General features: G+C 43.9%; 1 protein-coding gene across 1 annotated transcript in view; it reads right to left on the bottom strand.

The window, feature by feature from the left end:
- Positions 1 to 12,435, bottom strand: part of SMYD3 (SET and MYND domain containing 3) — a 703,487-nt gene that overhangs the window by 107,270 nt on the left and 583,782 nt on the right. Inside the window, exon 9 of the mRNA XM_041751959.1 lies at positions 2,774 to 2,861. Coding sequence (XP_041607893.1) covers positions 2,774 to 2,861 — 88 coding nt within the window. The remainder of the gene's footprint in view (positions 1 to 2,773; positions 2,862 to 12,435) is intronic.

The following is a 12,435-nucleotide window of genomic DNA, read 5'->3' as shown; positions in this document are numbered from 1 at the left end:
ATGACCGTAAGAGGACTAGGGGGGAAGAAAAAGGGGAATAAAGTAAATCCACTTGGGAATTAGTCAACTTTTTGGGGACCATGGGGCTTTTAGTCACTTAGTATCATATTACTGTACTGCTTAGAATCCTCCCATGGGCGCCCCCCATGCACAGGCCTCATGTCCTGTGCATGGTGTATAAGGCCTTGCCATGTCTCCCTGATTGTGAACAACTGGGGACTCCATGACTGTATTATCTCACACTCCATATGACTACACAGGCCCCCTCCTCTGATAGACGCCTTTCTTCACTGTCAGCCTGGAGAACTCACTCATACTACACACCCCAGACATAGCTCAGTGGTCACTTCCTCTGTGGAACCTTCTTTCACCTCCCAGAATTGACTACTATGCCTTTGATGCCCTGAAGAGATCTATGTACCAACACAGGTATTCATTTCCATGTGAGTGTAGGGCTGCATCCTCTTCATCCTTCCCGGACCCAAAGGTGGGCTGTAACTGGTAAGGCACCTGGAAGAATCAGTTTTCAGTGAAGCCTTGTCCCACTGAGACCCAACAGTAGCTGGGTCATCCAGGGCCCTAACTCCACAGCAGAGGACCACACAAATGAGCCTACTCCTCTGCAGTATAATGGTCCTTTGAACCCAAGAAGGGTCCACTCTTATTCCTGGAACTAACCATTTTCCTAGTATCTCCCACCCTGCCTACAGACGGGGTTTCAAACTCCATTTGGGGGGCACCCAGGTGGATCAGTGGTTGAGTGTCTGCCTTTGGCTCAGGTCGTGATCCCAGGATTCTGGGATCGAGTCCCGTGGGGAGCCTGCTTCTCCCCCACTGCCTATGTCTCTGCCTCCCTCTCTGTGTCTCTGATGAATAAATAAAATCTTAAAAAACAAAAAACCCAACTCCATTCGGATCCTGGCTCCATTCCTCACAACTTTTTTGATTTTTCTATATCCTTCCTAATATGCCCACCCCAAACTGAACCAAAAGCTCTGGATATGATCAGACTCCTAGATCACCTTTCTTGTTTCCTTTTCTCCATTAATACAGCCTGAGATCATAGTAGTTTTTTGAGAGGCTATATCATCCTCTTAAATTTGATTAAGTTTTGCTATTTACTAAAGCCCTAAAATTGTTCCACATGTTTTGCTGCTAAGCTTGATGTATATTTACACACTTAAACTCTTTGACTGGGATCCCTGGGTGGCACAGCGGTTTGGCGCCTGCCTTTGGCCCAGGGTGCGATCCTGGAGACCCAGGATCGAATCCCACATCGGGCTCCCGGTGCATGGAGCCTGCTCCCTCTGCCTGTGTCTCTGCCTCTCTCTCTCTCTCTGTGTGACTATCATAAATAAAAGTTAAAAAAATAAAAAAAAAACTCATTGATCCAAAGACAACATTTTATATACATTCTTGTTGAATTTAATCTCTTTAGATTCAGGCATCATTCAAACCTTCAGAGACCTTGAGTTCTGGATTCTATCATCCCACCCTGCCATCCTCCCCACCTATAACTTTTGGGAATCAGATAATTCTGTGGCTCTGTATCTTCCTTCAAAGCACAGAGCCAAAGGCAGGAGAGGATTGAGGTGGGAACAGAGCATTCCAGAATGACAGTGACCCCGGCAGCATCATTTTCTCAGTATGGCTATTCAAGCATTGAGGAAGCTGTCTGGCCAGGCTAGCATCTAGCATCAATGTCTTGCCTGCTTTTAACTAAATTTCTTCCTGAAATCCATATACGAATTTTACCCAAGAAAGCCATGACTTTGCAGACTCACTTGCTTCCGCTGAACCTATGGACCTTGGGCTGATCACAGCTTCCTTTTCCATTCCTTTAGTAATCAATTACAGATTCAAAACAAAACAAAACACAACTCACTAGATAAAGATTTCAGAAACTAGTTATTTTACTTCTAAAAAAAGTAACATTTGTCCATCTACCTCTCCTATTCTGTACAATTCTTTAAAGAACATTGTAGATAGAAACTTCATTTGCAGATTTTCTTATTGCCTGGAATCTAATTTCCCCAAAGCATCTGAAGGACCTTGCAGTACCTTTTTCATCTATCTTGGTCTATTTCTTCTTACCGCGGGGTTTCCCTCTGTCATGTTTTTGCTCAAGTGAACTCCCCTACTGGAAGCAACCTCCTGTTCAGCCTATGTTCATTCAAATCCCATCCTTGATTCAGGCTACCTCTCACCCAGTACACCACCAGTGTTGTTCAGTGATATCCAGATGATGTGCCAGATGACCACCAGCAAAAGGGCTCTCTCTTTACTCTGAACTTTGACCCACTCATGGTCCTTACTATTTATGCCCAGAAAATTTATTGTGCAGCAGCTCCTGCTGCCATGGTGGTCGTGGTTGATTTAATATGAAGCTTCTAGATCCTGAGAGTCAATGGCATTAAATTTTAAGGATTCTAAGTTATTCTTTCCTAGAGAAGTAGGTTATGGGAGGAACAGAATACAGAAATTTGTTACCTTGTACCTATAGAGACTATTACTTACTGTCCTATTACTAGCCATGAATTTTGATTACTATCTAATGGGGGTGAGGTTTTTATGCTGATCCTGCCATGATCTGCCCGAGCCATTACCCAAAATGTTGGCTGGGATTTGGGAATCAGCTTGTGACCATGAAACAGAACGAAGCTCACTGGCTCACATGGAAGTCAAACCATGGACTTGGCTTCATTAACGCCAAGCTCCAACCAATAAAGAAGCAATTCCAATAGTATGGTTCAATCCACAGGTAAAAGGATACTCCAATGTGCCTTCAGTTCTTCAATTTTTTTCAAGGATTCTTGAACTTCCCTCCATACTTGCTCATCGCCAGTGAGCATATCAGCATCCTGTTCAGGTCAAATGAAGAGAATAGAAAGGAAGACAAATTATTCAATTAAAAAATAAGCAAAAGAAAAAAATGGGCAAATGATTTGAACAGATATTTCTCCAGAGAAGATATACAAATGGCCAATAAGCACATAGAAAGATGTTCAACATCATTAGCCACTAGGGAAATGCAATTCAAAACCATAATGAGACATCATTTCACACCCCCAGCTTGGCTATAGGGATACCAAAAAGATAATAACAAATGTTGGCGAGGATGTGGAAAACCTGAAACTCATATATTACTGGTAGCAATGTGAAATGTTTCAGGAACTTTGGAAAAAAAGTCTGGCAGTTTCTCAAAAAGTTCAATACAGAGTTACCATATCATTTAACAATTCTACTCAGATATATACCCAAGAGAAAGGAAAATATACGTTCACACAAAAACTTCTGCATCAATGTTTATAGCAGCATAATGCTAGCAAATAAGATGGAAACAACCCAAATGCCCATCAGCTGATGAATGGATAAATAAAATACAGCATATTCCATCCAATGGAATATTACTGGCAATAAAAAGAAATGAATTACTACAACACAGATGACCCCTAAAAACACCATGCTAAGTGTAAGAAGCCAGTCACAATCATATATTGTATGATTCCACTGATGTGAAATGTTCAGAATAGGCAAATTCATAGAGACAAAGTCAATTACTAATGAGCTAAGGAGAGGCGGGGGAGGGGGCTGGGGGGTTAGTGAACAGGACTGCTCATGAGGATGTTTCTTCTTGGGGTGATGAAAATATAGTAAAAACCACTGTGCTAATGGTTCCACAACTTGGTGAATATACTTGTATACTTTAATTGACTGCTTTGCATATGTGAATTATATCTCGATAAAGCTGATTATATATCAGGAAGGTGAAGAGGGGCAAGAGAAAGAATCATCTGTATGGAGACCTACAGATACTTTAATAAAAAATGTAGTTATCAATCAAAATGAGTCTAGGAAAGACTAAGATGAGTACAATTACACACATGTGAACTTATTTGACTTCCATAAAAAACTGAAAAAAAAAGAAAAAAGAGACACTCAACAACTTAAAAAGCAATTAAAAAAAACAAAAAAATAAAAAGCAATTCAAAAGAAAAGTGTGAGTTACATTTATTAAGTGTTTCTCCCCTGGTTTAGCAAGCAGGTCCTATATTTTTCCTGTATGTCCACAGCTTTGAGCTCCATAGCCATGTGTGGCTGTGAGCACCATGTTGGGCAGCACAGATAGAGAACAATTCTGTCACAGAAAGTTCTATTGGACAGAGCTGCTTTAAAGAAGTTAATCGAAGCATAAAATACGGTCATCAGACACCATTCATTTAAAACCAGGTGTTTAATATTCATTAAATTCTCAGTAGGTGTCAGAAACCATCCTAGGAAGTCATATCAAATTACGGCCAAATCATGGTAAGGGTGAGGGAGGGAAGACTTTTTCAAACTATAGAGTTCTCCCTGGAGGTTTTTACATGCCTACCAGGGGACATTTATACAATGACCCTTATGAGAATCACTGCAAGAGTCGGCCTGTGTTACTGGTAGGAAGCTACAGATCACTGAGGTGTGCCAGGGCAGAGAAAAAAAGAGGACCACGGAGAGCCAGAGAAAAGAGCTCTCAAAAGAAGGTGAGGCAGGATCCTTGGGTGGTGCAGCGGTTTAGCACCTGCCTTTGGCCCAGGGCGCTATCCTGGAGACCCGGGATCGAATCCCACATCGGGCTCCCGGTGCATGGAGCCTGCTTCTCCCTCTGCCTGTGTCTCTGCCCCTCTCTCTCTCTCTCTCTCTCTCTCTGTGACTATCATAAATGAATAAAAATTAAAAAAAAAAAGAAGGTGAGGCTTTGGGTGTGCAGAAGAGGAAATGTACGTGCTTGTGTGAGTATGTCTGTGTAGCAGGGATTCATGGATCTTTAAGTATACATGTTGTGCATATGAATAATATCACAGGGTGGTTTTTAAAGGACACCATAAGTGCACCCTACTTTTTTTTGGGAAATTCTAAATAAGAACCTAGCTTTCTGTACATAGGACAAGGCAATGAAAGTTAATTGCTTTTAAAAAGGTAAACATAAATCTCCTTCTAAATACCTGCCCTAAGTCAATATTCATCTCCTAAAGCCTCAGTTCTCTCACCTTACTCCAAAGCAACTTCCTAGTGCCTCCCAGATAAAGCCCGTATGTTAAATTTTGACAATCATGGCTATTTAAGGATGAAATATTCCTGTTTTACATTTCACTACCACAGGCTCAAGCCTTAGGCTCTAGGTAAATTGTCTCACTTGTTAGAATCTACAGGAGGCAGAATAACAGAGCCCCACAGATGTCCACGTCCTGGTCCCCAGACCCTGTACATATGTTTGGGTACACAGCAAAGGGAAATTAAATTGCCAACGGGATGAAGGCTGCTAGTTGCTGACCCAAAAATAAGCAGAGTGTCCTGGATTTCCCAGGTGGGCCCAGTGTAATCACAAAGGTCTTTCAGGGTGTCAGAAAGAGACAGAAGAGAGCAGTGATGTGACATGAAGACCCAACCTCCCTGTTGACTTAGAAGACAGGAAGGGAACCAAAGACCCAAGGAGTGCAGGCGGCTTCCAAAAGCCAGCAAAGTCAAGGAAACAAATCCCCACCCTGGAGACTTTACAAAAGAAGGTAGCCCTGCCAAGACCTTCATTTTTGCCCAGTGAGACCTGTGTCAGGCTTCTGATCTTCAGAACTCTAAGATAATAAATCTGTGTTGTTTGCCAGATTTAAGACACTGAGTTTGTGATCATCTGTTACAGCAGCAATAGAAAACTACTACAGTCCCTCACACCCCTGCTGTTCTTCTGGCCACTGGACCTTGGCACATGCCCCTCCCTGTGGCTAAAATAAAGTCACCTGATCATTCATCTATTCCATCAGCACTTACCAAGTACCCACCTAGTGCAATGTTCCAGGCACTGAGAATAGAGCAGTAAAGGAATCATAGTGTTTACACCGAAGAGGCAGGAGGAGCATGGTATGACAGAGAACATGCACATGTAAAATACATATTTATTGGAGGGAAAAACAAGCAAGCCAGGAAGGTGGATGGGGAGTACTGGCCGCAGGGAGTTCCACTTTAGGCAGGGTGATCAGGGAAAGCCTGAAGATCTGAGAGCGGTAAAGCAGTGGGAGATAAGAATTCCAGGGAGAAGGGACAGTGAGTGCCCCAGTGCAGAGCCAGGAGCTTGCCCAATGTTCCAGAAATTGCAAGGAGGCAGGTATGGATAGAGGTCCTCAGTTGTAATTTGTGTGCAGGTCAAATCTTCTCCATTTTAGAGCTAAATATAGGTTCTCTTCTTCTTTGATCCTGTCCCCCCCAAATACCTGGCACAGCTCACTGTACATAACAAACACCCAGTTAAACATCTGGAGGATGGATCTGGAGGATGAAAGTTGACATCTGTTTGGTCATGATCTGGATATCTCTCGTATGTATTTCCATTATTCCCCACAACATCCTTGTAGGGCATCCATACCTTTAATCTACAAATGAGGCACAAGATAGCTCTAATGCTTAAGTAACTGCTACAATGTCCTCTGTCCCTCACTGCCAGAGGTAAGATTCAAATCCAAGACTGCTGGTTTCATGGCTCAAGCTCTTTGTGCTACCTTTACATTTCATTTGGATTTTTTCTTCTCCTAGGCTTGCTTAAAAGGTGAAATAGGTCTGTGAGATAGTAACTCCAAAATATCTTCAAATCATGGTTCCTAGGATCTTCCTAATACCAGCACTTGGAAAAAGGCAGTAAATCCTTTAATATGGATCCCACAGTGGATCTGGTCCTCTTCCACCAAGCAGGGTGAGACCAGGGGAAGACAGAATAATTTCATATGGGAATTATGCTCACAACTAAACCCCCACAATCTGACTGGCTGTTCTTTGGGTTGGGCCTAAGACTTTGCTACTTATCAGAGGAGCAGTCAAGCCTTGAAACTGCTTCCAAACCTCCAAAAATAATAGCTCTGAGAGCACTCCATATTGGAGCAAGACAGACTATATTCATTATCAGCTACCCATCAGCTCCCTGGAGTGTTTCACTATGATGAGAGTGTACTATTCACTACACCCTTGGGCTCTCAACTCACCTCACTCCCACCAACCTTCTTGTTCTATCCTGTAACTTCTTCTGTGACTGTCCCCACAGTGGGGTCTGTCTCCCTCTCCCCACACCAGGTAGGGACACATTCGATTGTGTATGTTTACATACATATGTATACCTACATACATAGGACATACGTACATAAACAGAGAAATGACTTAGGGAAGCATAAGTTAAATCTACTTTCTCAATATGCAAATGTAAGAGTAAATTAGTGTGTTCTTTTCTACAGTCCCTGAAGGTATAAAATAGGTAAATTTACATCCTTATTTCATTATTTCTTATCTAAACATAACAAAGATACTTGCTATCATTCACGACTAAGTTATTTAGTGAAAAAAAAATCCTTGTTGAACTTTAGCTTTACTATGAGCCTGGGGCTTGAATGGGTGAGTCCTGAAATTTGTTTCCAACATTTCATTCATTCAATGAATGAAAACATTAATTTTATGCACACATATATACATATATTCTTTTTAAAAATCAAATGTGTATTGTTGAGTTTTTCTACAAAAATTATTTTGTAGAAAAAATAATTCAGACTACAGGCATAAGGATTGTTCTTTCTGAGGAAGTTCACTCTGGGAAATGATGAAGAGAAGTAAGGACCTGTCAGTTCCAGCACCAATAGCACCCCTTCCCTGACCAGCTGTATATGTCCAAGGCAAGCCTACCTTTTCCTGTCCCACAGCCCCCTCGCCAGGAAAAACAGCAACTGGTCTAGGTGACCTCCACCATTCCTTCCACGTGACCATTCCAGAGGCAGAAGTAGTGCAGAGCCAGGTTAGCTCTGCCTCTGGTGACCACTCTCTTGCATAGCTTGATGTCCTTAAGGAGCTTGGCTTCGTTTTAAATAGTAAAAACATGGCAGCAGTCCGTCTGAGGCAGAGCCATGTCAGCTGCTCTCAGGATTTAGTAAGAATGAGTCTCTGGAGTTGCTCCCTTCTCTCTCTCTCTGACCTCTTAAGCTCCTCTACTCACAGCCTCCCCACCCCACCGCCCCAGGGGCCAGGTGCAAATCACTCCCCACAATTCAAGAGTCAGTTCCCTTGATACTTGGTTCCTTCTTACCCCCATTCTGTCCTCTCAGAGCATACCCCAAATCTGGCAAACCCCAGGCTCCATTTATGGCCCCTGCACCTAATCTTCCAACTAGAATCCTTCCCCTTGGATTCTAGGAGGAGCTGGACTGCAGGTTCTGCTCTTCCCTTGGGTCTATTCACTTTTTTGGTCTTCTTCCCATTTGTCCCTTTAGGACCGGCCTCGAATGTCCTCCAACAGGTCATCTTGTCACATTCTACCCTCCTGAGCCACTGCAGCCACTCTGCAGACCTCTCTTAGCACCAAGCTGTCCTTAATGGTTGGCTTTACTGTGTCCCCAGCAAGCCTCAGAATTTTTAAAGGGACCATGATCCGATCATCTCTGTATCCCCAGGGCCAGCATGGTCAGTTATCTGGTACATGTTTGGTGACAAACGAAAGAAGAGAGGGGAGTGATCTACGATTCACAGGTAACAGTATTAAAAGAATAAAACACCTTGACTCTACAACAATAGGAAAGAGAATCGCAACCAAGGAAACAGAAAGTGGTTGTGTCACAAAATACTTGTAGCTCAACTTGTTTCTACTACTTCTATATCATGATTATGTGGGAAAAGGCTGTTTCCTCTGTAGCTGCCCGTATTGCCCAAATGCCCAGGAAGGGGTCTAGAACATAAATGTGAACTCTTCCCCCTATCATCAGAAATCCCATGCTAGCTCAGGACCCCTGCTCTCTGACAACAGCATCACAGCAGTTTGGGGGGGCACTGGGTTGACTCTCCTGGCTTCCACCCCTAACATCATCCTGAGCCTCCTGTTGCTCCGTTGGCCGAGAAGTCTCTGTCCTCATCTGACCCTGGGTGGATCAGTGAGGCCACTTAGGTTCCCTGACCCAGCTGCTAAATCAATACCCTTTTGGCCTTCCCTTAGCTGTAAAAAAAATTAGGTGCCAGATGATCTGAGATAATCTCACCTTGACATCAAAGGGTGCCACTCAACACAATCACGTTGAACCGGCCAAGCACTTCCACTGAGTTTCAGAGGGGGGAAGCATACCTGTCAGGTGCCAGTGGTGGATGAGAAATCTGAGTTTAACAGGATAAGGTTCGGACCCAGCAAGGCTGTCGACCCTTGGGAAAGACCATGGGCTCTACCAGGCTTAAACCTCATATGCAGCCGTCCGGATCTCCTTTGTCTCTGAAACACTTCAACAGATGTGTTCACTCGGCTCATGAGTGCTGATGCTGAAACTCTTGCACTGAGCTAATTTCAGATGGTTCATATTAAAAGAAAAAGGAGAAAGGCAATCTGCTTTCCAGTACTTCCTGTTATCCAATCCTCCTGCAACGTCTAATTAGATTGGATTGGATGGAGAGGAGAATAGGATGGGAAATAAAATTACTGGATACTTAGAAACTTTTCCAGTAATTCAATAATTCTAGAGTCTCAAAAGAAGATGAGGTTTTTTGTGTTTTGTTTTTAAAGCAGAGTGAGGTTCAAATACAGTGTCCGCACTTAAGAGAGATTCAAAATCAGGAGGGGAATAAGCACTGCAGTGTCCTGGTCTGTGGAGGATGTACTGGGGACTAAACAGATTAATATACGACATCACTCAAAACCTTTATGATTCATAGGAAACATCTCTGCTGGAACCAATTCCTCCTTTGGCAAAAACAACTGAAAGCAATTCAGATTTAACTTGAGGGGGAAAGTGGCTCTTTCATAAAGTGGAAAAATAGTGGTTAAAAATAGAGCATCCACTCTTCCATCAAGCGCAAACCAGTCAATGGGCATTATGGGTTCAGGAAAGAAAGTAAAGGAAGGAATGTTCACCACTTGAAGCATGTTCAGTGTGCTGCATGTTCTAATTAGCAATTAACAAGCAACTGTACACAATAATTAGAACTTAGTGAGAGGAACATTAGTTTTAGAGTCATGTACCTGTAGATCTGAGTCCCTACTCCAGAGCTGCGTGACCTCGGCAAGATGGTTCTCCTTCCTGGAGCTAACTAAGCTTCTTCAGCACTAATAATTCTCCGAGTATCTTCTTTTTTTTTTTTTTTAAATTTATGATAGACACAGTGAGAGAGAGAGAGGGAGAAGCAGGCTCCATGCACCGGGAGCCTGACGTGGGACTCGATCCCGGATCCCCAGGATCGTGCCCTGGGCCAAAGGCAGGCGCCAAACCGCTGCGCTACCCAGGGATCCCCTCTAAGTATCTTCTATCCCTTCCTTTAGCACCCTCTAGAAGCACTAATGTGACAAATGGCACCCTGGTCTGACTTTTTAATTCCCATCCTAGCAGGTGGGGGTCCCTGGGGGTCTGACTGGAGTCTGCTTTGTTTGGTGGGAGAGAGAAGAACAGTCTTCTTTTTTTTTTTTTTTTAATAAAAGATTTATTTTTTTTAAGAGAGGGAAAGAGAGTACAAGCAGGAGGAGGAGCAGGAAGAGGAGAGGGAGACAAGCAGACTCCCCACTAAGTGTGGAGCTGGACACAGGGTTCGATTCCAGGACCATGAGATCATGAGCATTTGGTTGGATACTCAACAAACTGAGCCACTCAGGCGCCCCAAGAATGATCTTAATATAACAGAGGATACTAATCAAGAACCAATTCTTCCGCGCCCTCACATCGCTGCATGTTCCGTTTGTTCCCTCTCCCTGGAAGCTTCTTGCTTAACTGAGTCATCCACATAAGCGTCCCCCATCTACCAAGAGGTGGGCCGAATGGCCTCTGACTTCCGCAGGCACAACGTTCTGTGCATTCCCACTGAATCCCATGATGGTTATGGCAATGGGAATAAGCTGATACAGGTGCACAGGATGTCATCCAGGTGCTGTTAGCAGTCCCCAGAAATAAAATCGCCTAACAAAGGTTATTTTCTTCATTTACTTCATAGAACAGTGAGATCTGTGTCTACAGGCAGGATGCAACAGAGTTCGAAACCCAGTGTCCTCACCAGAGCCAGGAGCCTCAGCCACCTGCCCTTCACACCCTCCCCCTGTGTTGGCTGAGCCCAGGGCAAGTGTCCTCTTGTCATGCTGGCCAGCCTTCTCCAACCAGTGGGTCCCACCACTGCCTTGGATCCTGAGGAGCATCTGGGCAACAGAGGACACTAAGCCCAGCCCACATAAATGTCAGTGTTGAGGGGGATTCGCAGGACACCCAAGCCTCTTGCAGAGAAGTTCCACTGAACTCTCATTTTCCTTCATGTTTCCCCCATAGCTGGCAGCAGCAGCTAGCACCCTTTTAACTTTGTTTCCTGGATGGAAACGGGACTCAATTGCAGCCACAGATTTCCGCAAGACCGACCACACAGTGAAACCAATTGCAGGTTCAGGGTCAAATCTCCAGGTACCCAGAACTGCCAGAAAGGGAATGTCCCCTTCACCACTTCTAGGAGTGACAACAGCCTTGCGACAGTGAAGTTAGAACATCTAGAACCACTAACAGCCTTTTCCAGCTGCCATGTCAACAACTGCCCTCTGTCTGTTCTGGGTTTTCTTATCCCAGGGACTAAAACTCATTCTCAGAGATATAAGCTCCCTTGCTTATAAAATCAGGTCAACTGAGGGGAAATTAAAAAATAGTTGATATTCACAAACGTGGGACAATTTGCGAGCCCACCCGTGTCAGTGGCGCTTGCTGAATATCTGCCTTTAGTGCAACATTTTGTGGAAAACTAGCACTGACCTATACTGGCAGTTAAACATTACACAAAGACATTTAGGAAGGAGACACTTCCTTGCACCCTCCTCCCAACTGGAAAGATGTGGTCCTCAGAGGACATAATAGGGATTACATGAAGCAGAAGGTTACAGGCTCAGCTTGCAAAAGCACATTTAAGCAAAATCTTTTCACATTTGTACAGAGATGATCAAATGGATGGCTGGAGACCTGCAAATTCCTGATAGGGGAGGGGCCTGCCAGCCTCAGGTAAACACTACAAGGTAGGAGGTTTGAGGCAAAGGGGAAAAAAGCACCTTGATTTTACAGGAAAAATTATTCTAATAGCAACAGTGATTAAGATAAAACGTACCCTCAAATTTCAGGGCTGGTTTTTTTTTTAAGATTTGTTCTTTTTATTTTTTTATTAAGATTTTATATAAGATTTTATATATTCACTTGAGAGAGAGCAGGAGGGGGCGGGGGGGAAGGGCAGTGGGAGAGAGAATCTCAAGCAGAGACGCTGAGTCAAGTACAGAACCAGCCTCTGGGCTGGATCCCATGACTGTGAGATCATGACCAGAGCCCAAACCAAGAGGTGGCCGCTCAGCTGATTGAGCCACCCAAGCACCCCTGGGTGGGTTTTGATTTAACAGAGACGGGAGCCATAGCTCTCATCACCTCCAATCTGCCATGCCTCCATCTC

This window comes from Vulpes lagopus, chromosome 1, assembly GCF_018345385.1.
Source record: "Vulpes lagopus strain Blue_001 chromosome 1, ASM1834538v1, whole genome shotgun sequence".
Classification (NCBI taxonomy): Eukaryota; Metazoa; Chordata; class Mammalia; order Carnivora; family Canidae; genus Vulpes; species Vulpes lagopus.
Note: the sequence above shows the minus strand (reverse complement) of the source record. Positions and strands in the feature narration are given on the sequence as shown.